General features: G+C 39.7%; 1 protein-coding gene across 2 annotated transcripts; it reads left to right on the forward strand.

The window, feature by feature from the left end:
- The first annotated feature begins 726 nt into the window (after window positions 1–726).
- On the forward strand, window positions 727–20,010 carry LOC131245794 (eukaryotic translation initiation factor-like). 2 transcript variants are annotated; one of them, XM_058245498.1, is made up of 5 exons: window positions 727–963; window positions 2,240–2,408; window positions 3,072–3,197; window positions 19,557–19,622; window positions 19,699–20,010. In XM_058245498.1, the coding sequence occupies exons 1-5, from the start codon at window positions 785–787 to the stop codon at window positions 19,747–19,749; spliced, it is 591 nt and encodes a 196-aa protein (XP_058101481.1). In that variant the 5' UTR covers window positions 727–784; the 3' UTR covers window positions 19,750–20,010. The 2 variants fall into 2 exon arrangements, with proteins under 2 accessions (XP_058101481.1, XP_058101480.1); XM_058245497.1 differs by lacking the exons at window positions 727–963; window positions 2,240–2,408; window positions 3,072–3,197 and adding exons at window positions 5,897–6,137; window positions 7,380–7,548; window positions 8,215–8,340.
- Window positions 20,011–24,263: the final 4,253 nt, after the last annotated feature.

Below are 24,263 nucleotides of genomic sequence, written 5' to 3' on the forward strand. Positions count from 1 at the left end.
TTTTGTAACAAGGTATGGCTCACAACCTAGGATGTTTTTATTAGATGCAAAAAATAAGTGTTGTGGATAATTCATTATGATTGAAACATGTGTTGTATACAATTTTAGCCTGATAATGAGTTAGTTACAAAAGGGCACAATATTCTGCGTGGCCCACCATGTTATAAACATGGTGTCTAAAACCCTTCTTTTTCTGTAGTGGTGTAAAAGATGCAAGTTATGCGTGGTCCACCATATTAAATATTCAAATCGACTCCATTCAACAAATGAGAATTCTTGTTTTAACTATACACACACACACACACATGATCAGTTTGATAAAAGCATCAGATGGGTCACACCAATCAAAGCAATGTAAAATTGCTACTAAAACCTCAAAGTTCACGCGGTGTGCAGCTTGAGTTTTGGATGTTGTATATTCACTTATCCCGGTTAACTACATACCTGATTAATCGATTTAAAGAAAGATACCCACCAAGATGGTCCCACGCACAAACCTACGGTTGACATCTTATCCAAGTTGTGCCCTTTTGTGTGGCCCGCCTTATTTTCAAATTTGGCTGATTTTTAGTCTGAAGTTTTAGAACCGACGATTGGACCTAATGGACGGAGTGGATTTTAGAATTACAATCGGTGGGCTGCAAAGAGCTTAGCTCGGAATCTGGGTCCACCATGCGTATCTACCATGGCGCCTGCCAGAGTATAAAAACGTAGCTCCCCCTCTCCTCGAAGCCCTCTTGTTTCCTCGCTCAAGACTCAATTCTTCTTGCGGGGAGGGAGAAAAATGGCAGATGTAGGGTTGGAATCGACGGCAGAGACGGTAGAGCAGAAGCAACCGCATAGGCTGGAGAGGAAATGGACGTTCTGGTTCGATAACCAGTCCAAGCAGCCAAAGCAAGGTGCCGCCTGGGGTACTACTCTTCGCAAGGTCTACACCTTCGACACCGTCGAACAGTTCTGGTGGTCCGTTTCTCTCTCTCTCTCTCTCTCTCTCTCTCTCTCTCTCTGTCTGTCTCTTTCTCTGTCTGTCTGTCTCTCTCTCTCCAATATCTTCGTTATCTTGCAACCCTACTTCCGTCTTTCTTTTAGAATTACAGAGTCTTGATGCATCATAACATGAATAGGTTCCTCATGCGTCCTTTCCGTACAACCGCGCATCGATGCATCCATGCCATGCTAGGTGGTCCGATCCAAGATTAGGCCCATCCAATGGTCCTGATCAAGGATCTGGGCTATCCAACCGTTGATTTGAAGATCTGGACTGCTTTGTTGGCCGGGATGGATCTGATGCGAGGTTTTAAATTTGTTTATCGGGTATCATGTCATTCACCACCAATACGGCTTCGATCACCCCTTATTGCCCCTCTATCAGGTTGTTTTGGGCCGATACGGATCGATACAGCCTTATTGTTCATCGGTGATACTGGTACGTTTCAGGCAATGTTTATGGGTTTCGGATGGTACTTTGAACCGTGATCTGATGCAAGATCGGATGTCCTGACATCCTGGACTAGGTTCAGCAGTTGTTTGGTTAATTGATATTCAGCAGCCTGGAAAAGTACATACCTGGAATTGATATTCTGCAGGCTGCAGAAGTTCTAATTCCAGGGGCAAATTCTTGTATTTGACAGGTGAAAGAGTTGAGAATTGAATTCCAGTTGCAATTCAATTCCAACAAAAAGGCAATTATCAAATTCTTCTTGGGAGAGTGGTTTGCTAATTTCATCATGTATATAAGAGGGAGCTGCATACTCCTTCCCCTTCGCTCTCTCTCTCTCTCTCTCTCTCTCTCTCTCTCTCTCTCTCTCTCTCTCTATTTCTGAAACCCACTCTGGCTTGGATTCCAGGTTGCCTAATATTATTGTCAGAATCAAGGTCCCAGGACTTTTATCCAGAACTTAAAAAGTAATTCACAGATTCCGGGCTGGCAAATGGCATCCTGATATTTTCGTCATTTATTTGGTGGGCCGCTTTTTACATATCAGACATTGTCTAAATGATGCGGAATTTGGTCTTGCTTGAAAGGATATTGAAATAGCTTTCAAATGAGCCCATGTGGTTTTGATATCATTTGAGTGAATTATGGCCGATTTTGGGGAAGCATGTATAGTTGCGACAGAATTGGGAAATTAATGTTTAATTCAAATAGATGGTTAGGATTATGATTTCTCTTCTCGAAGTTGTTAAAACCTTTGTTGTACTTGGTTCTTTATTTCTGAGTTATCTTTTGTTGTCGCAGTTTGTATGACCAAATATTTCGACCTAGCAAGTTGCTGGCAAATGCCGACTTCCACTGCTTCAAAGCTGGGATCGAACCCAAATGGGAAGATCCTGAATGTGCGAATGGGGGCAAGTGGACTGTCACAAGTAGCAGAAAGGCAGGCCTTGATGCGATGTGGCTTGAAACGGTAAATTCAACCCCCCAATATGAATCTCTTCACTTTGATTAGGTTTGGGTGAGTTTGGATGCACCATGGAATAGCATTGCAATTGTCGGTCCAACATAGTGGAAACCTAAGGACATGTTTGGGTATGTGGAAAAAAAACAATAATTATTTCAATGATGATTTTCATGAGGACAATTGAAACATGGATTCCAATTTTGTGTTCTTGTTCGTGTAGCACGTGCACATGTCATATTTCTCTCATAATAATCACTTGGTTTCTTGTTCCAAGAATCCAAATTACGGAAAATTTTAATGATTGTGTGGTGGAATCCACCCTTTTCTTTGCTATGCAAACAACATAAATAGATCTTCACATCAAAGGAAAACTTTTTTTCCTTTTCTGCTGTTTGGCATGGAATCTGTGGTTTCCCAACATGGCCTAATCGAAATTTCGTTACCTATCATCTGTATGGGCTAATGTTACTTTCAAGTTGGACTGGAAAGGGAAGTTACTACAATTTGGGGGCCACTTCCTCATAATGAATACTGGGAAACATCATTAATTGTCGTTTTCTCTTCATTAAACCGAATGTTTGCCATCCAATTCACTAGTGGATTAAAAAAAGCCCTTACATTCTGTATAAGTTATGGTACTTATGCTCTATTTGTAATGGCTTCATGTAGTTGATGGCCCTGATTGGAGAGCAGTTTGATGAGAGTGATGAGATCTGTGGTGTCGTTGCAAGTGTGCGTCAAAGGCAGGACAAGCTTGCGCTGTGGACTAAGACAGCGACGAATGAAGCTGCTCAGGTTCTTATATTCTTTCCTTATTAGTGTAAATCAAAATATGATTTGGGTTATGGACAATCATATGCAAGGTATTCCGTAACGGTAACGGTGACCATAACGGCCACCATTGTTACCTTTACGATACGGGCTGTAATGCCGTAGCCTCCACAGACGTATCGTGGTTGGCAGGATTGGATACCGGAAATACTGTTCTACATGGGGTACTATAGATATCCTGGGTGAAAGTCCCTAAACCCTTATGGTACCAGGAGGTTGCTCCAACGTCCTAGACCGAGTGGGTGCATGAGCGCTCAGTGCCGATTAGACGGTTGCGCTTTCCACCGTGTCGTGGTCGGTTGGAAGGGTGCGGCCTTACCCGCCCGAGAGTAGGGGCAATGCTAGCCGAGTCCGACGTCGAGGAATGGGTCACTATGATGAGCCGAGCCCGATATTGGCGCGGATAGTGAGGTCTTTTCCACTCACCTTATTGCGGCGATGGGGCGGCAATCGGCTTGGAGTGTACTAGACCCGGTGATATTCCAGATTTGAGCCGTATTGACATGTGGACTTAGATGAGGATTTGTATGCTTGACTTGCATTTCGCATTGCATGGTCTTGGTATGGCCGACATCATTCTTTGCACCGCATGGCCTTGTACGGCTATGTGGATTCTTAGCATTCATCGATGTTCCGCATTACTCGATACTCGCATAGCTACATTACCACCTCGAGCATACACTTTCACCACCCTCTAAGCTTTATAAGCTTATGCACGACCGCTGCGTGCAAGTGTCGTTAGATCGCAGCCTTGGCTGATCTTCTTTTGGAGCTTTTGGTCTATTATCATTGTATTTCCCTTATGCTCATTGTACTTGTAAAGTTTTGATTATAGTGGAAATGTGATGGAGTTTTTGGTTGTTGTTTGTGGGTTATGCCTTTGGTTATGCTTATTACGAATCAAACTAATGTACAAAAAAAAATCCTCCTTCTAGCATCCCAGGATCGGAACCTGGCGAATGGGTGCTGGGGGCCGAGAATGGGGTTCTACGGAGGCTGTCGGCGCCGGATTCGGCGATCGGAAATTTTGTGAGCCCGGTTTCCGAGTTTGGGGCGTGACATTGGATGATGCGGTAAAAGGGTAAAATTAGGAAGGATTGGGTATCGAAGTAAATACACATTAACCACACACTTAGAGTATGAAAAAAGAGGGGTTCTAAGAGCTTGAGGGATGGCAGCCTGAAGAGGAGTGCCACGTGGCTGGCGGCAACTGATTACCGTTAGTCTACACTCGGACCTTCCCGTTCGGTAGGCCACCTTCCCCACTCATGTGAAGGCTTTGCTGTGAAGTGCATTGCATTGCTGTTGCGTACTTTACTCTAATTGGATTTGATTTGGGGATTTAATTTGGGCTTGGTTTTTGGTTTAATTAGGTGAGTTGACTGGGAGAGCCGACTAGTTGGGTTGACTCAAGGCTTTAGGATTAGGTCGAGTTTAGGGTTTATATTAGGGTTAGGGTTGCTAGGGTTTAAGTCTTTAGGGTTAAGGTTTAGGTATTTGGGGTTGGGGTTTCACATCAGAGTTTTGGTTGACCATCCTTATAGTCCCCTGTTCAGAGTAGCTGTTGTATACTTTCATTTACCTACAGGCTACAGTTATACACTTCTATATATTGCAATACATTTTATATACCCGATGTGGATCACTTTATCTTTTTATCAAGTCTTTATAGTGAAAGCACCCAATAGCTTGTACTGGGGGTACAAGTGAAAGACTAGTAAACATAAAACACATACTGATAAATGAGAAAGAGAAAATTAATGGCAAATGACAAGGAGCACACATTCAAGTGTAACTCAGTTAGGATGCAGTGAACGAAAAAATTCAGCATGATTCACCATTCAAGAAGGGCACGCTGACAAGAGCAATTTTACATTATCATGTGTGGCCTATTAGAGTATTTTCATATTGAAATTTTGTAACAAGGTATGGCTCACAACCTAGGATGTTTTTATTAGATGCAAAAAGTAAGTGTTGTGGATAATTCATTATGATTGAAACATGTGTTGTGGATAATTCATTATGATTGAAACATGTGTTGTATACAATTTTAGCCTGACAATGAGTTAGTTACAAAAGGGCACAATATTCTGCGTGGCCCACCATGTTATAAACATGGTGTCTAAAACCCTTCTTTTTCTGTAGTGGTGTAAAACATGCAAGTTATGCGTGGTCCACCATATTAAATATTCAAATCGACTCCATTCAACAAATGAGAATTCTTGTTTTAACTATATATACACACACACATGATCAGTTTGATAAAAGCATCAGATGGGTCACACCAATCAAAGCAATGTAAAATTGCTACTAAAACCTAGTTCACGCAGTGTGCAGCTTGAGTTTTGGATTTTGTATATTCACTTATCCCGGTTAACTACACACCTGATTAATCGATTTAAAGAAAGATACCCACCAAGATGGTCCCACGCACAAACCTACGGTTGACATCTTATCCAAGTTGTGCCCTTTTGTGTGGCCCGCCTTATTTTCAAATTTGGCTGATTTTTAGCCTGAGGTTCTAGAACCGACGATTGGACCTAATGGACGGAGTGGATTTTAGAATTACAATCGGTGGGCTGCAAAGAGCTTAGCTCGGAATCCGGGTCCACCATGCGTATCTACCATGGCGCCTGCCAGAGTATAAAAACGTAACTCCCCCTCTCCTCCAAGCCCTCTTGTTTCCTCGCTCAAGACTCAATTCTTCTTGCGGGGAGGGAGAAAAATGGCAGATGTAGGGTTGGAATCGACGGCAGAGACGGTAGAGCAGAAGCAACCGCATAGGCTGGAGAGGAAATGGACGTTCTGGTTCGATAACCAGTCCAAGCAGCCAAAGCAAGGTGCCGCCTGGGGTACTACTCTTCGCAAGGTCTACACCTTCGACACCGTCGAACAGTTCTGGTGGTCCGTCTCTCTCTCTCTCTCTCTCTCTCTCTCTCTCTCTCTCTCTCCAATATCTTCGTTATCTTGCAACCCTACTTCCGTCTTTCTTTTAGAATTACAGAGTCTTGATGCATCATAACATGAATGGGTTCCTCATGCGTCCTTTCCGTACAACCGCTCATCGATGCATCCATGCCATGCTAGGTGGTCCGATCCAAGATTAGGCCCATCCAATGGTCCTGATCAAGGATCTGGGCTATCCAACCGTTGATTTGAAGATCTGGACTGCTTTGCTGGCTGGGATGGATCTGATGCGAGGTTTCAAATTTGTTTATCGGGTATCATGTCATTCACCACCAATACGGCTTCGATCACCCCTTATTGCCCCTCTATCAGGTTGTTTTGGGCCGATACGGATCGATACAGCCTTATTGTTCATAGGTGATACTGGTACGTTTCAGGCAATGTTTATGGGTTTCCGACGGTACTTTGAACCGTGATCTGATGCAAGATTGGATGTCCTGACATCCTGTACTAGGTTCAGCAGTTGTTTGGTTAATTGATATTCAGCAGCCTGGAAAAGTACATACCTGGAATTGATATTCTGCAGGCTGCAGAAGTTCTAATTCCAGGGGCAAATTCTTGTATTTGACAGGTGAAAGAGTTGAGAATTGAATTCCAGTTGCAATTCAATTCCAACAAAAAGGCAATTATCAAATTCTTCTTGGGAGAGTGGTTTGCTAATTTCGTCATATATATAAAAGGGAGCTGCACACTCCTTCCCCATCGCTCCCTCCCTCCCTCTCTCTCTCTCTCTCTCTCTCTCTCTCTCTCTCTCTCTCTATTTCTGAAACCCACTCTGACTTGGATTCCAGGTTGCCTAATATGATTGTCAGAATCAAGGTCCCAGGACTTTTATCCAGAGCTTGAAAAGTAATTCACAGATTTGAGGCTGGGAAATGGCATCCTGACATTTTCGTCATTTATTTGGTGGGCCACTTTTTACATATCAGACATTGTCTAAATGATGCAGAATTTGGTCTTGCTTGAAAGGATATTGAAATAGCTTTCAAATGAGCCTGTGTGGTTTTGATATCATTTGAGTGAATTATGGCCGATTTTGGGAAAGCATGTATAGTTGTGACAGAATTGGGAAATTAATGTTTAATTCAAATAGATGGTTAGGATTATGATTTCTCTTCTCGAAGTTGTTCAAACCTTTGTTGTACTTGGTTCTTTATTTCTGAGTTATCTTTGTCACAGTTTGTATGACCAAATATTTCGACCCAGCAAGTTGCTGGCAAATGCTGACTTCCACTGCTTCAAAGCTGGGATCGAACCCAAATGGGAAGATCCTGAATGTGCGAATGGGGGCAAGTGGACTGTCACAAGTAGCAGAAAGGCAGGCCTTGATGCGATGTGGCTCGAAACGGTAAATTCAATCCCCCAATATGAATCTCTTCACTTTGATTAGGTTTGGGTGAGTTTGGATGCACCATGGAATGGCATTGCAATTGTCGTTCCAACATAGTGGAAACCTAAGGACATGTTTGGGTATGTGGAAAAAAAAAAACAATAATTATTTCAATGATGATTTTCATGAGGACAATTGAAACATGGATTCCAATTTTGTGTTCTTGTTCGTGTAGCACGTGCACATGTCATATTTCTCTCATAATAATCACTTGGTTTCTTGTTCCAAGAATCCAAATTATGGAAAAGTTTAATGATTGTGTGGTGAAATCCACCCTTTCCTTTGCTATGCAAACAACATAAATAGATCTTCACATCAAAGGAAAACTTTTTTTCCTTTTCTGCTGTTTGGCATGGAATCTGTGGTTTCCCAACATGGCCTAATCGAAATTTCCTTACCTATCATCTGTATGGGCTAATGTTACTTTCAAGTTGGACTGGAAAGGGAAGTTACTGCAATTTGGGGGCCACTTCCTCATCATGAATACTGGGAAATATCATTAATTGTCGTTTTCTCTTCATTAAACCGAATGTTTGCCATCCAATTCACTAGTGGATTAAAAAAAGCCCTTCCATTCTGTGTAAGTTATGGTACTTATGCTCTATTTGTAATGGCTTCACATAGTTGATGGCCCTGATCGGAGAGCAGTTTGATGAGAGTGATGAGATCTGTGGCGTCGTTGCAAGTGTGCGTCAAAGGCAGGACAAGCTTGCGCTGTGGACTAAGACAGCTACGAATGAAGCTGCTCAGGTTCTTATATTCTTTCCTTAATAGTGTAAATCAAAATATGATTTGGGTTATGGACAATCATATACAAGGTATTCCGTAACAGTAACGGTGACCATAACGGCCACCATTGTTACCTTTACGATACGGGCTGTAATGGCCACTATGGCCCCCATAACGGCTGTTACGGTCTCTCTCTCTCTCTCTCTCTCTCTCTCTCTCTCTCTTTGTAAAAAATAATTTCTATTGAAAAAGAACCCGAAAAACATGTATCGGCCCCGTAATAGGCCGTTACGGGGCCATTACAGCCTTTACGGGGCTGTAACGGGCTGTTACAAGCGCTGTAACGGCCTTTACAGGTCATTTTATCCGTAACAGCTGTTACGACCTTTACGACCCCATAACGTGTAACGGTTGACACCGTTACCTTTACGTAATGGCCTTTACAGCCCCATAATGGCCTTTACGGCACACCATGATCATATGATGCAGATTGTGTGTTTCATGTACAAGACATCAATACTTAATGGCTAATTCGTTATCATGTAAAATTTCCATAAGAAGCTAAGAGTGCATTCCACCATCATTCCAAATTCTAGCTATAGAAGCCAATGTGTCGGACTTCTATGTGAAACAAGAATGGAAGTTATTTCATTCTGGTTATGATAAATTGCTTCTTTATTTTTTGTAATATATATATTTTTTGTCTAACATATTTAAGTGTACATCATAGCCCTTGATAGAGAGAAATGGCGGAAAAGGATTCATGTAGCCGACCCCAATTAGTTGGGATAAGGCTCATACAGATGATATATATATTTTTTAATGTAAACATTAACTTTTGATTAGTTACCCTTCAAAAAATATTTTATTTTTGACTCGCGATTAGTAACCCTTGAAGAAATATTTTATTTTTGACTCACTAGGAGAGTTCTTTTTGGTACTCAGTAGACTTCTATTGTGGATGCTGACTTAGAACAGGTTGAACTAGAAACTGCATTAATGAAAAGGGAAAATCTATTTAATGTTCTCCTTAGCAATGTAGGAACAACATAATCAAGGGAAGTTGGTTGATTATTATTATTGTTTTTGAGAGGCAGAAGTTGGTCGATTATGAAATGCAATGGTTGGGATATTCCCTTCTTAGGTTTGAGAGTTTGTAATGATGTTAAGCTGGGTACATAATGCGCATTGCTTTTTTAAGAGTCAAAATCTGATGTAGAGTCCCCTGTGGATACAAACATCCCAAAATAGAAAACTATTAATGACATCATGACACATAAAGACTCCTTGCACTGTGAAACTATTTCTGAAGGTGACTAAAGAGGGACTCCTAAAAAAATCCCTCAAAATCTTTATTGACTGAAGGCTCCAAAGAACCAAGCTATGTTCATACATTTCAATTTGCTAGGTAGCTATTGCTAGGGCTTGCAATGGATATCCGTTTGTGTAATTACCTAATGAATTTGACTCGAGAAAATTGGGTTCAGATATGTGAGTTGTCACCCATTTGAAAAATTCTACCCCATCGATTGGATTACCTGATTATCCGACTTTTTAATGGGTCGGATACGAATACTGCTACATTCGTATCCGCTTATGCGATTCCTGTAGGCAATTTCAGTACTTTCTGTTCAAGGTATACAAAAAGGGGTTATGTAACGGTCATTACATAAGGGTTAATGGCATGGGTCATTATGTGATATGGGGTCGAAACAGCTTGTGTCAAAAATTTCAGACCATGATGGGCCTGTAAACGTTCTGTTATGACATGTTTAGTGTATGTCTCCTCTTGAGGGTTGTTTTTCAAGATTTCCTCCATTTCCCTTCTCTTATATATATATATATATATATATATGAAGATCTGTGCCCGAATTTGGAGAAAATCGAAAAAATAGATAAAACATTCTTTTCATGCTGCAAATGTATTGATTCAACATTGCTGCAAATGTGCCCGAATTTGGAGAAATTTGAAAAAATAGATAAAACATTATTTTCTTGCCGCAAATATATTGATTCAACATTGCTTACTAAATCAACCAAATCTTGCTAGATTCATGTTCGATTTGGCCATTTTTGTATAATTTTCAAAATATTTTATATTTTGCTAGTTTTTATATAATTTCTAGCAATTTTCATTTTTTTATTTTATTTTTATAAAATATTTGTAGTATAGATTGTTCAAATACATGTATGGAGTTTAGATCTACACATGCATGCAATAAATTATGTTATGTTATGTTTTTTTTTTTTTAAAATATATTTTTTAATTTTTTGGTATTTTTGGTCATTTTGGTTCATTTTTAGGGTGAATAGTGATGTGTGTGTGTGTGTGTGTGTGTGTGTGTGTGTGTGTAGGGAAATGCTCACCTGCGCACCAGTTCGCACGGAACTGGTGCGAACTTTTTTGAGAACCCATCATACGTGATGTGGATCCAAAATCTGAACCGTTCATGTGAAGCAGCACCTCGTGAAACCCCCCAGGCCCAAGTTTTACTTTGATCTAAAACTTTGATGGGCCATGAAAAATGAAAACAGTTTCCTCTCTTGATTTGCATTTCTCTTTGCTATGGCCCACCAGAATTTTAAATCAGGGTGAAAATTTGTCACATGGGGTTTCATGGGATTCCGCATCACATGGACCGTTCAGATTAGACACCCATGACACATGTGCAAAAGTGCACATGTGAGCGTGACTCTCTCTCTCTCTCTCTCTCTCTCTATATATATATATATATATATATATTCACAAATTTCTTGATGGGGAATGGTGTCAAATGCTTAGGGCTATGCATTAGTGGAATGAATTCCATGGATTGCATGAATTTCAAGTCGTTTTGGGGTTATTCAAGTGGTTCCAAACGGCCTCGACACAATTCATCCGAATTTAATTTTTAATTTTTCTTCATTTTTTAAAGGGAAATTGTGTAAAATGATTAGCATTAGTGAGATGAGGTCGATAGATTGCATGAATTTTGGGTCATTTTGGGGGCATTCTAGTGTGTACCCAAATTGACCCTATACAAATTCATCTGAATATAATTTTTAATTTTTTACTCAAATTTATATTGAATCATTGATATTTAATATTTGGAATATTAAATGTGGGAGTTTTGATGTAAGTCTAAGGCTCTTAGATTAATAATATTATCAAGTAGCTCGATCCCATGGGCGGAAGAGTGACGCTAATCAAATCAGCACTTTCAAATCTACCACTCTACTTCTTATGCCTCTTTAAATGGCCTTGTGATGTTGTTGCTAGGTTCGATAGGTTAAGCTGAGATTTCTTATGACAAGGGGTGGAGGAGAAGAGCAACTTCCATTTGATGAAGTAGGAGGTTTGTAAGTCATATGAGGAAGGGGGAGCAGGCACCAGAAATTTGGAACCTATGAATGAGTCACTTTGGTAATAGAATGGAGATTTGGCATGGAAGAGGATACTTTGTGGAAGGAGGTGATCACTAGAAAATATAGCGTGAGGGAAGAGGGTTGGTGGTCCGGTGGATGAGGGGATTGTCATTATATAAGGCTTGATCAACGTAGAGAACAATTGGCAGGTTGAGACAGAGAATGATGGTGCGGGTAAGCTTCTCCCTAGGGGATGATAAAAGAACAAGGTTTTGGGAGGATATGTGGTTAGGGGAGAGACCCCTTCGGAGGAGTTTCCGAAGCTGGCAGCCTTAGCTACAAATGCGAATGTTACTGTCGACCTTTGTTACTCGGCGTCAGAGTTTGGGGTGCCTTGGATCCCTCCATGTCACATAAACCCACGGGAAGAGGAAGAGATCAAGTTCATCTCTTTGTTAAGGAAGCTTATCAATATTGCCCCCTATCTGTCGGCTAGTGATGCGACGAAGTGGACTAAAGATACACATGGGATTTTACAGTTCACTCCTATAGCATGCTTTGCAGGCCTCAGCTTAGTGGTGAAAAAGGGCTCACATCTCTCATCTAGTTCTATGGGGCACCCCCGAAGTTCGCGGCTCTTGCATGGTTGGTGGGAAGCAAGGTATTCTGTAACGGTAATGGTGGCCATAACGGCCACCACCGTTACCTTTATGATACGGGCCGTAACGACTGTTATGCTATCTTTTTTTTTTTTGAAAAAAAACCCCAAAAAACTTGTATCGATCCCGTAATGGACCGTTATCATTATTGAATCCCTTGTTTCCAACTTATCATGCATCATCATGCGTATTTGTGTACCAGCCCAGGGCCAAAAAAAGAAAAAAAAAAAAGAAAAGAAAAGAAAAGAGGGAAGAATTACTGCCCAAGATACCTATGGGTTACTTCGGAAATCAAGAGCCACAACATGCGTGGGATGTTCGTGAGATTCACCCCATCCATCAAGTATGATGACTCATTTTGACCCTTGAACCCCAAACTCATGATAATCCAACATTTGAGTTTGCCATAACAAAGGAAACAGTTGGGATGGAACGCCCACCATTTTGTGTGGAGGTCACAGTGGTGTTTGTATGCCATCTAATCCATTCATCTGATGCTCCTCATCAGGATGAAGGAATTGCCCAAAAAATTACCGAATTCCAAAATTCAGGTGGCCCATATCACGTGAATTTAGCGGTTTTAAGGTTTTAGGTGGCCCCACATGAGTGGTTAATCAGCCAAAATTTTTGGAATGAAGTCCAGAAAAGGGGTGATGTAACTGATGGATGGTGTGGATTTCATGCACGTTAAGTCATTTACCCCATGTTAGAAAGAAAATAGCCCAGGTTGGTACCTAGTGTGAGGTTAGCAAATTGTAAAGGAAGTATTGGAACTTTGTTTCCCTCTGCTGTGACACATGATGCCAAATCTATCACCACCCACTGGGACCCACACATTGCGAGGCTCTGATGATTTGAGCAGTCCATATTTTGATTACTAGAACAAATAATATATTATCCAACAGACAAGCATCAGAGATGAATCTAGCCTAGAGTTCAATGTGAGCCATTGAAATAGTTCTTCTTTCACAGCAATATTTTTGTCAAAAGACAGATGGTCAAAACGATCCTTTCAGATTAAGTTCCTTCAGTGTCTCCTATAATTAAAATCCCTAACATGGGCCGCTTAGATCATTGGACCACTTAGCATGTGGGCTCTAGTTGATGGCGCAAACAAGCTGAATGTTGTGTCACAAAAGAGGCAGAATGAACTTCTTCACTGAAAATGTCAAATAAGCTTTTATACTATGACAGAGTGATAAATGATGTACGGGACAAAAGATTGTACATGTGGCATGCATTTAATTCAATCTAAACTAATAAAATTATAGGTCCCTGTTTAGTAATATCATAATTAGAAAAGTACTACAAATCATAGGCAGATATCTATTGTATGGGTGAAATAAGAAAAATCCAACGATCCTATTTCAACAAAAAACAAAAAAAAAAAAGAAGCAATAAAGGTTTGAGATAATTCTACTAGGTGGCTCTGTCATTTAAGCAGTTTACATTGAGTCTGAGTGTATGTAAGCCACATGTACAATTTCTTTGTGCTTGTGTATCAAGCATCACACACAACTGGAGTATCAAAAATCCCCTTTGGGTAAAGATTCACTACAATTCTTCTAAATGATGCAAAACTAACATCTAAACTTAATAGGCAACTCTTCTTCTTCCCCTCATGTTTGAAATTCCTGTCTCTTCCTCTTCCCATGTTGTTTGAAATTGGGGAAAAACTATAACCCTATAAAAAATGACCCTATAAATAAGTTAATATGGCATTTGTCTCAAAATTTTAAGGTTTTTATTAAAATGCCCTTTGACCATAGGCTAAAAGATCTTTTCAAGTAAATGACACAAACATCCTTAAAGGGTAGTTGTGATTAATGTTAATTTCCTGTGGCAAGTGTAACAAAGAGCTTTGTGGGGCCCATTGTAATGTTGTTTTGTCACCCACTCCATCCATCAGTTGCGGCCAGCTCATGTTAGTATGTGAGCCCAAAATCAGGCAGACCCATGGCTCAAGTGGACCACACCACTGAAACTGGTGGAAATGGGACACCCACCATTGAAACTTTCCTGAGTTCCACAGTGATTTTTGTATGCTATCCGACCCGTTCATAAGATGAGTCCCACCATGAGATATCGAGATATCAGATTGTTCCAAAACATCAGCTGATCCCAAGGTTTTAATGGTGGGCACCCATTCCCACTGTTTCCTGCGGTGTGGCCCACTTGAGTTTCAGATCTGAGCATGATTTGGTGGCACAACGGATGGACGGAGTGGATGTCAAACCGACATCACGGTGGGTCCCATGGAGCTTTTTGGGGCATAGGCTCGCCTTTCGTCTCCTTTTAAAGCAGTAGTGTTTATTGTGTTGCCAAAAAAGTAGCACTTATGTTCTCTTTATTGCTTTTTGGTAGCTTAATCTCTCTTTACTACAAGTCTACAACTATTATTATTATTATTATTATTAATATTTTGGGATCCATGGAGGAATAATCTTCAATTGGTCAATGAGGGACTTATGCAAGAGGGCTCAAGAGAGCTCAAAATTAGGTCTTTCCCCTAAGAGGGGATATATTTCTACGAGTTCGACTAATGAGCTGGAGACTCTCTCTCTCTCTCTCTCTCTCTCTCTCTCTCTCTTTCTCTCTATTCACTGCAGGGATTCAAATGGAGTTATTTGATACTCTGCCTGGGTACTATGCTCAATACACAGGCACTTGGAAACTGTATGCGCAGCCTACATTAACTCGAATTAACTGACTAATTGTGGAAATCATTGTCTCTAAATCAACAGTCCAAAAATCAGATTAACAATTTTGTTCTCTGATTTAGTCCTATTTTTTGACGTAGGACCATTGGATATTCTACATTTTAACTGTCCAATAAATGTGCTCCAATCTGATAATTAGTTAAACAAGTAACCGTAAAGCAAGGTATTCTGTAGCAGCCACCACTGTTGCCGTTAACGGCCTTTACAGCCTCCATAATGGTTGTTATGCTCTCTCTCTGAAAGAAAAAAACCTCTATCGGGCCTGTAATGTCCTGTTATGGTTGTTACGGGTCTTTTTTTCTATAACGGCCGTTACAATCCCGTAACGCATAACGGTGGCCACTGTTGCTGTTAAGTAACCCTTTTTGCTTACCTTGCCGTAAAGTTTGCTTCATGACACATCTAAATGGAAACCCATAATTTGGACAGTTTAATTTGAATAAATTGTTATAGCAAGTTTGCAGTGTCTAAGTACCTGTGTATTATCCATCATACTCTCCCGGAGTATCAAAGTTTTTCTCCACTGGAGATGATATGGTGGAGCCATAGCTTTCTGGACTGGAATCATCTGCAACACTAGTTTTACGCAGCTGCTTAAAACACCCAAGCTCTGTGGACCCACCATGTTGTCTATGTCAATCCACTCTGCCTATCAGGTGGGACCCTTTTATGAATGTGCATACAAAAGATCAATCTGATAAAAAACTCCAATGGACCACACTAATGGGAACAATGTAGCTACTAGAACCTGTAAGTTCACGCAGTGTGGGCCACCTGAATTTTGGATTAGGCTGATTTTTGTATCTTCACTGCATTCTGGTGAGTTAAACATGATTAACTGGTTCTGATGAAAGATGCACAGCAGGGCGTACCCACAAGAAAACTACAGTTGGCATTCTATCCCATATTGTTCCACTTAGTATGACCCACCTGAGTTGTGGATCTGGTTTATTTTTATACCCATGGCCTACAATCGAGAATAGAACCTGATGGATGGAGTGAATTTTGCATATACAACTGCTGGGCCCCGTAGAGTTGGGTATTTTATGTGCGTAAAGCTAGTGTTGGAGAGGATTCCGACCCTACCTTTCTCCACCTTTTGGCTAAGATCAATATGCGGTGGAGCTGTTGTCATGGAGCCCTCTCTAAAATAGATGTGACAGGGAGATCTACAAATCGGATCTCGATATGTGTGGGATCCTAGCATGTATTTTTTTATGTTTGAAAAGTCATACCTATTGGAAAATTTTATCCATCTGATTTGCTGCCATTAAGATAAAGTGTAAAACAAGAAAAAACTAAAGGGTCAAGTGAGTCGTGGGATAAATTGTTGAAACAGTAACAGATGCGATTGTCTCATGGGTTTTATTTTTAAAACTTGAGCCATCCACCTTGGTGCAAGTATCTGGATGGCTACCATGTGTCCTGTGCCACATGTGGATTGACGGTGGCCATGGCTCCTTGTCTCTCATGTCATTTTAACCCAGCAGTAAACTAGGGATAAAGATTAGTTGTAGTGTGGGTTCTCAATTAACTAGATTAGTTGTGGGATTTCTCAAAGTGCTGTTTCGTTACATTCGCTTCTATTACTCAAAAGGATGGGGAGATTGACAAACATTTTTAATAAAATTAAGGTCGGTTGATGAAGTGGAGATGTGTCTTTGAATTTTTGTGTGACTACTACATGCTCATCGACCACAAGGAATTGTAGGATCGCTATTCGACTGGCTATACAATGTGGCAGAGTGATTAGTAGTTAAAAGACAACATGAGCTGAGATTTGAGTGTTGTAGTGTAGTGATGTGGGGTTGAGATGGACGGGAAGATGGGAGATGATAGAAATAAAAATGAGGTCATCCAAAGGAACCTAGGAGCAGTTGCATTTAGATAAAATGATGATAGCAGATTGAGGTAGTTTGTTCATGTGCAATGAAGACTATAAATGGCTCCTGTAAGGAGGGGAACATTTACTAGAGTTGAAGGAATTGAAAAGAGGAAGATAAGAAGACTTAAAATGGGGCTTGAATTGAGGTGGTGCAAAGGTATATGAAGGCTCCAGTTACGAGGGATAGCACTTAGGATTGCTGGGTGAGATGGGATTTGTTTAGGTGAACCCTAATACATGGACAATGCTTTGATAATGATGATGGTGATGAGAGTGGAAATAACTAAATCGTAATTTCCTTAATAAGCCATGTTCAAGGCCTAGTGTCACAATGTAAGTGCTTCCTCGAATGTAGACCATGTGGCACTTGTACACAACCCCTTTATGAACGAGTCACCCTACCATGAAAAGAGTGGCCAAGCTACTTGGATGATAAGAGAGAGCTCATAAGAGAGACTTGACGGCAAGAGAACTTGTCTTGCACTAAAGAAAGAGCTGACTAGGAGCTGCCTTTCTTATATAGATCCAAGAACCTTCTAGCTACCTTACATCAATAGCTAGGACGAAGCCATGTGGCGGACATCCAATGACCAACAACACTCTAAAAACTTTCTAGATACTCTACGAAACTCTCTACAAGACCCCATTAGTGAACTCTAGAAACTTATAAAAAGATCTCTATGTTACTCTTCGTGCTTCTACCATTCTCTAGAATTCTTGACACAACTCTACACTCTGTACATATCCTCTAGTGTACAAGAAGAGTTAAATTGGCTGACTCATTGGAATGGCCTCTTGCGATTGTTTGGTCCCATGACATTAGGCTCTGAATTGCTATGATGTTACTTTCAAGTTGGACTTGGAAGAAAAGATAACTGCAATTTGAAGGCTTTTTCCTTGTTAATGAATGCTGGAAAACACTATCAACTATTGGAATTTGTCGCCTTTTCTGCTTGCAGTCAAAATGGTCCCTGAAGTTAAGTTCTGTGATGGTGCTATGATGGAATATGTATAATTTCCCTTAACTTTAAAGGTTTAAGCATGAAGAAGACTTGGACTTGGAAAGCAAAGATCCTCCATTTGGAGAATGGCCATTTTGGCCATTTGGTGGTCAGTTTGGCTTGAAAGGAATGAGAGATGCTTCAATAACACCTCTTCCTCTCCTTCTGCCGTTGGGTCTAGAGCCAAGAGGCATATTATCGAATGGGCAGCTAATGTAAAGGGTTTAAAAGATGTTGATCTTTGTTTTTTAGGGATTTAGAGCCTTTCTGCTATCTCAGCAGATCCGCTCCTCTTCCCCTCCTCTTCCTGTTCTCCTTTTTTTCTTTAATGAATTTTCTCGTTGCTTCAAAAAAAAAGAAAAAAAAGAGGAAAGACGCTTCGTCCTTGCACATTGTAAACAACACAAATATTCTTGCCCTTCTACATGATGAACTAAAGGAAAAAAAGACACTTGTACCATTCAGGAAAAGATGCCCTTTATGTGGGGACCAGTGTGAACATGCCTGGATTGAGAAGGTTCGCCCATTAGGTGGGCCACATGAGTTCGTTGAATATAGATTTTTGGTTATTTTGTTTTGAACCATCCATTTTTATCACATGTGCAGTCCATCTTGTGGGTGTCCGATTCTTGGTCTGGGGCATGTCCATAGTGTCCCACACATGATGAGTGCGTTGGTCCTAATGAGTTAGGGTTTTGGGACAGTGTGTAAGTGGGGTTAAAACTTAAAACATCATTTTCTGTCGGCTGACTAAAAACATAACAGATGGGTGTTTTTTGTCTAATGGCAAAAAAGGGTAGTGTGTTATTTAGGAGTACTGTAGGGGGGGGCATTTTGTATTGAGTGAAAGGCTAGGGGACTGTAATCGTATGTCAAATTTTCATAAACTTTTTGTCAATTTTTCTTGAGAAGTGAATGTTTGCCATTCTATTCACCTGTGCATCCAAATACAGCCCAAGTTAAATGTGCAGTGAGAATGGTCCTTTTGAATACAAATCCCTGGTATACCATGAGAGCATCAAGGTTTTTTTTTTATTTTTTTGTTTGGGGATCGTGAGAAAGAGGTTTGAATGCTGCCTTGGGTAGTGGGAAACCTCCTTGGCAAACACTATAGAATAGTGCCCTTAACAAGAAATGAGTAAGAGTCCTTGCGTTTGTTCTTGGCATAGGGCACTCATTGTAAATTTCATCTTATCCGATAAGTGATGAATCTGATGATAATGCAGTCCATTGGGAGAAATGACTATAGAATTCCTTTTCGTACATAACTCATGAGTAGGCAGGCAGTTTGGTTTTGCATGGTGAAAGAAGAGAAGCATAAAATTTTCATGATTTCTGCTCTGACACACATTACGTTGGTTCTCACACTGCAATGAAGATCAACGTAGAAAAATATCTCCACACAAGTTGAAGATGTGGTGGAAAGTAAGGACATTGGAGCTCCTTTTAAATTTAGACAACATATTATAAGATGCTTTGTTAGTTACTATCCTAGCTTTGGGGAGTGCTTGCTTTTTTTAATTAAATGCTATCTGCTAGCTTGCTTTTAATCAAACTTCAGTTACAACCTTTGCCTGTAAATTATTTTACCGGTTCATTAAAAAGTTTCCCAAAATGCATTTTGTAGATGAGCATTGGAAGGAAGTGGAAGGAGATCATTGATTTCACTGATAGGATTACTTACAGCTTTCATGTAAGTCGTCAACAGGTTTTGCATCTGTTCTGTTTGAGTTCTTTCTTCCCATCTTAAGTTCTATGTTCTAATGTAGGATGATTCGAGAAGGGAAAAATCAGCCAGGGGTGGTCGATACAGCGTCTGAGCGATCTGCTGATCACAACATTTCGGCCTATATCATAACGAAAACTGGAGGATTGGGCGTTTTCATTTTGGTTTGTTTTTGTTCTAGCATGTTGTAATGCAATGAATGCATGCTTTTTCCATATTCACATACTATTATAGGAATTTTCAGCTTGTTTTTGTTCTTATTTTCTTTGTCATCAAGACATTTAAGTGCTTCAGAAACATTATACAGCTGGAGTGCATTTTGTGGGCGAAATGGTTGATGTTCATTTAGGTTTTATTTTTCAGATCTTGTCAAGCCATTTGTTGTTTGGTTATTTGGTTACATTGAATGAATTGCAAATTCTCATTTTGATCAAATTGCGTTTCCTTTCCTTTCAAATCTAACTTAAAGGTAACACATTTGCAATTTGGAGCTGCTAAGGAAATTGCATTGTGCTTGAAAGTAACATTTGTAATTCAATTTGGTAGTTCATCTGTGTGCCCCTTTAGGGTTGTGCCATCAAGTAATAAACTTCAACTAACCACATTGTAGTTTCTGTAGTAATCAAGCTGATGGTTTGGGCTCCAAATTGCGATTATGTTAGTTTCAAGTTAGACTGGTTGAAAGAAACATGACATGCGAATTGAAGTCTACTTGCTCTGAATGCTCAGAATAATTATTTTCCTTGCTTCCTCTGGATTGAGCTGAATGTTTGCAATTCAATTGGATTGTGCATCCTTGTTCAATTTATATGTGGCTGAATGAAATACGATGAAATCCGAAGTGCTGGCTATTCATTTCAAAATTGGTGTTTGGCTCTGCTTGGGTCAGGTGCATTGTCACCCCATGTAGCAGACACACTTGGGTCCTTACCATACAGTATCAGATTTCACAATGAAATGGAAATTCTTCCAAAAATCCCTCTTTTGATGACCATTTCCTGACATTGTATATCAAAGAAGACAAATCCCTACAAAATTTTTCTCAATGCTCCCAAACACGACCCAAAAGCAAAGAAAAGTAAAAAAAAAATGGTTTTATTTTGCAATAACAAAGGTCCAGCGCTTATGTTGACGCCTGGGGAAGCAGGTGTGGAGTTGAAAAAATACCTGTGCTTATGCTAGATGGGGCCCACATGGGTCTAGCTCCTGTGGTGGCTCAAAAGTCTTAATAGTCACAGCAAAAGGGCCTTCTGTCCTCAGACATCCAATCTTTGGCCTTTCATCTTCATTGAGTGTGGTGTGTCGCGGTGATTTCATCCCAACCATCTATTTGAAGCCACTGATGATTCGTGTTCCCATCAATAAGAATCTTGGGACCATGTCCATGCACCAGTGGCTCATTATATCAAAGGTCTAGAAAACTGGGTCATTTGCCATGGCTGGGATCTGATAATTCCTCCACAAAGACCATCGCTGTACAATTTGCTTGCGTGCCTTACTCGAGACTGTTCTATTAGTGGGCCCCACTTGTGGATGGAAGCATTACGTTGTCAACGGTCTTATTGCGCACGATTTAAATTATCCCACCGTCTGCAGGTTTGCTTTGACGTACGGGTATTTATGTATGCCACATGCATGCTGGTGGTGAGCATTATCAAATTTCTTCCTCTTTATTTTTTATTTTATTTTTATTTTTAATCCTTTCCATCTGAACACTTCACCTAGTGCTCCCAGCTTTGATGACCTGTATTGAACAATAAGATCAGTGGGCCACTGAATCAAGTGATGATGGATTTATGCATTGCAGTTGCTAGCTTACATTCGTCTCTATACATAAGGCGTTTAAAGGATTAATCAAACTAGAAAGAAAATATAAAATAATTTCTAAAATTAACACCCTCATTAAATTACAGTTGACTGTTTCATCATGCCAGGAATCCTAGCCTTTCTCCATTCTTTTTTGCTAAGCGAATCAATCCTTGCTGTTGTTTTACGTCTGCGCCAGTTGATTTACAGAATTCTGTAATTACCTAAGAATATACTGTGAAATGTTTCAAATATTCTGATGCCAAATAAATAAATGGTAATGATGAATGGTTGTGATTAAATGGTATTTAAAAAGAGCTATTATACTGTTTTCAGTTTGTACAAGTGGGACCATTGCTTATGATTAAAAAAGTTGACGTGATGGGCCTGACTCTGGGTGGGCCATGCATAAATATTTCGTATTTGTTCTGGTGATTGCTTTATCATTTTTCTTAATCAGTTTATTGATTTTAATTCTGACAAGTGGGGCTTATTGTTTGGTATTCTAGACCATTGGTCTATTAAGTTCCACCATAGATAAGAGCCCCGGCGACCAATTGTTGGTTGCTCAATTTGCTTTCTATTTTGCCGGTGTGTTAGAATCAATAATGGGGCTTGATTCAAATCGATCAACTTTAACTTCAAGTACCAAAATAAGCAGATATGTCAAATATGAATGTACATGACTAGATTAAGAGAATATCAGTCGTGTACTCAGTCACTTGCAGAAGTTTATAACGATCAAATGATAATTAGAGGGTGGGGTTCTTCTTTTAAGGATGGGTTACTTTATGCTTTACACAAGAAGTGACTTTTAGAATACTAGTGCAAATCAAATAAATAACTCACAATCGGTTACTAGGAACAACTACAAGAATGCGTCTCTTGAAAGAACTACGTAATATTATATAAAGAACAAATCTAGTGTATAAGCATGGACTTGGATTACAACTAAAGATTATAATTAAGAATTACTGCTACTCTTAGGGTAAGTTGAGATAAAAGATAAATTGATAGATTTGATTGATTGTTGTTGGTTGATTGCTTTTTTTTTTGGGAGATATATATCATTCTGTCACATTCCTTTACTATTTATAGATTTCTGTTGCAGCTTGTTTCTCTAGATCCTTCTTCCATTATTGCATGGTTATAGTAATCCTAAAACATTTCTAGATTCTTCTCTTCTATATATCCTTATTTTAGTACGTTTCTCTTATGACAGTTCCACTTCTGTCTGCTAAGGCTTTGTTGCTGTTGGTTGCATTTTATTTCTTATACAGCTCAACTGCGTTTCTTGTATTTCGACATTAACACTTTATTAACCATTCACTAACGTGTAGAATTAGATTTACGCTAGCTGTAATCCTGCAAAAAATGCTTCAAATCTTTGAAAATCTTTTATCCACTTCCTATTCCTCATGCAATGCCACAAGTCACTCTTCTATTGGCTTTCTTAGAATAGCTATAAATAGGGTACAACACAAGCATTAGGACCTATTCAGTTTGAATGTGGGAAGACATATTTCTCCTCTCAAGGATAAATTTGTGTAGGCGAAAAGTCAAATTGTTAAAATTTTCCTATTTAGGAGAATTTTGAAGCATGGTGCATCAACAAGGCAGAACACACTTAGAGCTGTACACGAACCGAGTTAGCTTGGTTAGCTTGCTCGACTCGACTCGAAAAAGATCAATTCGACTCAGTTTGAAACTGAGTATATAATATATAATATATATGAATACTTGGGCATTACTAGTTTTTTCAAAACCCTAAATCTCTAAATTCGTCCAACCGTCCAATGTCCGACCCTCTCTCTCTCTCTCTCTCTCTCTAGTGTCCAATGTCCGTCGGACCCCACCCGACCGACCATTGCCCTCTCAGCCTCTCCTCTCTCCATTCTCCAGCATTCGACTGACCCCACCTGACCAAGCGACTACCCTCTGTCCTCTCTTTCCAGCCCACAACGTCCAACTGCGTGGCTGAGCACTTTCAGGTACTCTCCTTCTCATCTCTCTTCTATTTCTTCTATTTATTCATTAATTTCTCTCCCCTTGCCTTACTGGATGACCGGCCACTGTGGCGAGCATGAGCAACATCCGTTCGAATCCATGGGCCGGTGGTCACCTGATCGGCTAGGGCCAGTCGTCCAGTGGCTGTGATCTAATGGCCCACTAGGCCATATATATATATATATGTTATACAAAATATATAATAAATTTATACAAATTTAGATATATTAATATTAGGAACAAATAATTATGCTTAATTGCTTATTTAATTATCTGAATATCAGAATGACGGATGTCTTTTGAATGGTTTAAAATGAAAAATATCCAGCTGTTCTATTTCAATAAATAAGTGTGATTTTGGCATGTTATTTAGCAAAAGTGGGCTCCACAATTTTGTTGCTTTAGTTTGAGTTAATATACCTTGTACAACTTTTGAATACTTGCGTATGAAGTGACATACTCTACCATAGTATTAAATAACTTGACATTATACTAAATATATTAATGGATGGATGTATGGGATGGTTGGGTGAAGTGAATGAAAGGATGGAAGTATCATATATGAATGATTTGTTTGGGTGGCTGGATGATTGTTTGTAACTGATGTAACTGTTAGTTTGTTAAACTAATTTCATTTGTTAGATGGTTAATTTTTTAATTAGTTAGATTGTTTTAAATTTATTAGATTGTTAATTTTTTAATTAGTTAGATTGTTAATTTATTTTTAATTTGTTAATTTGTTTTTTATCTGTTACTGTTAGATTGTTATTTGTGAGATTTGTTTTGTTGTATTTT

The sequence above is a fragment of the Magnolia sinica genome, chromosome 5 (assembly GCF_029962835.1).
Source record: "Magnolia sinica isolate HGM2019 chromosome 5, MsV1, whole genome shotgun sequence".
NCBI classification, from domain to species: Eukaryota; Viridiplantae; Streptophyta; class Magnoliopsida; order Magnoliales; family Magnoliaceae; genus Magnolia; species Magnolia sinica.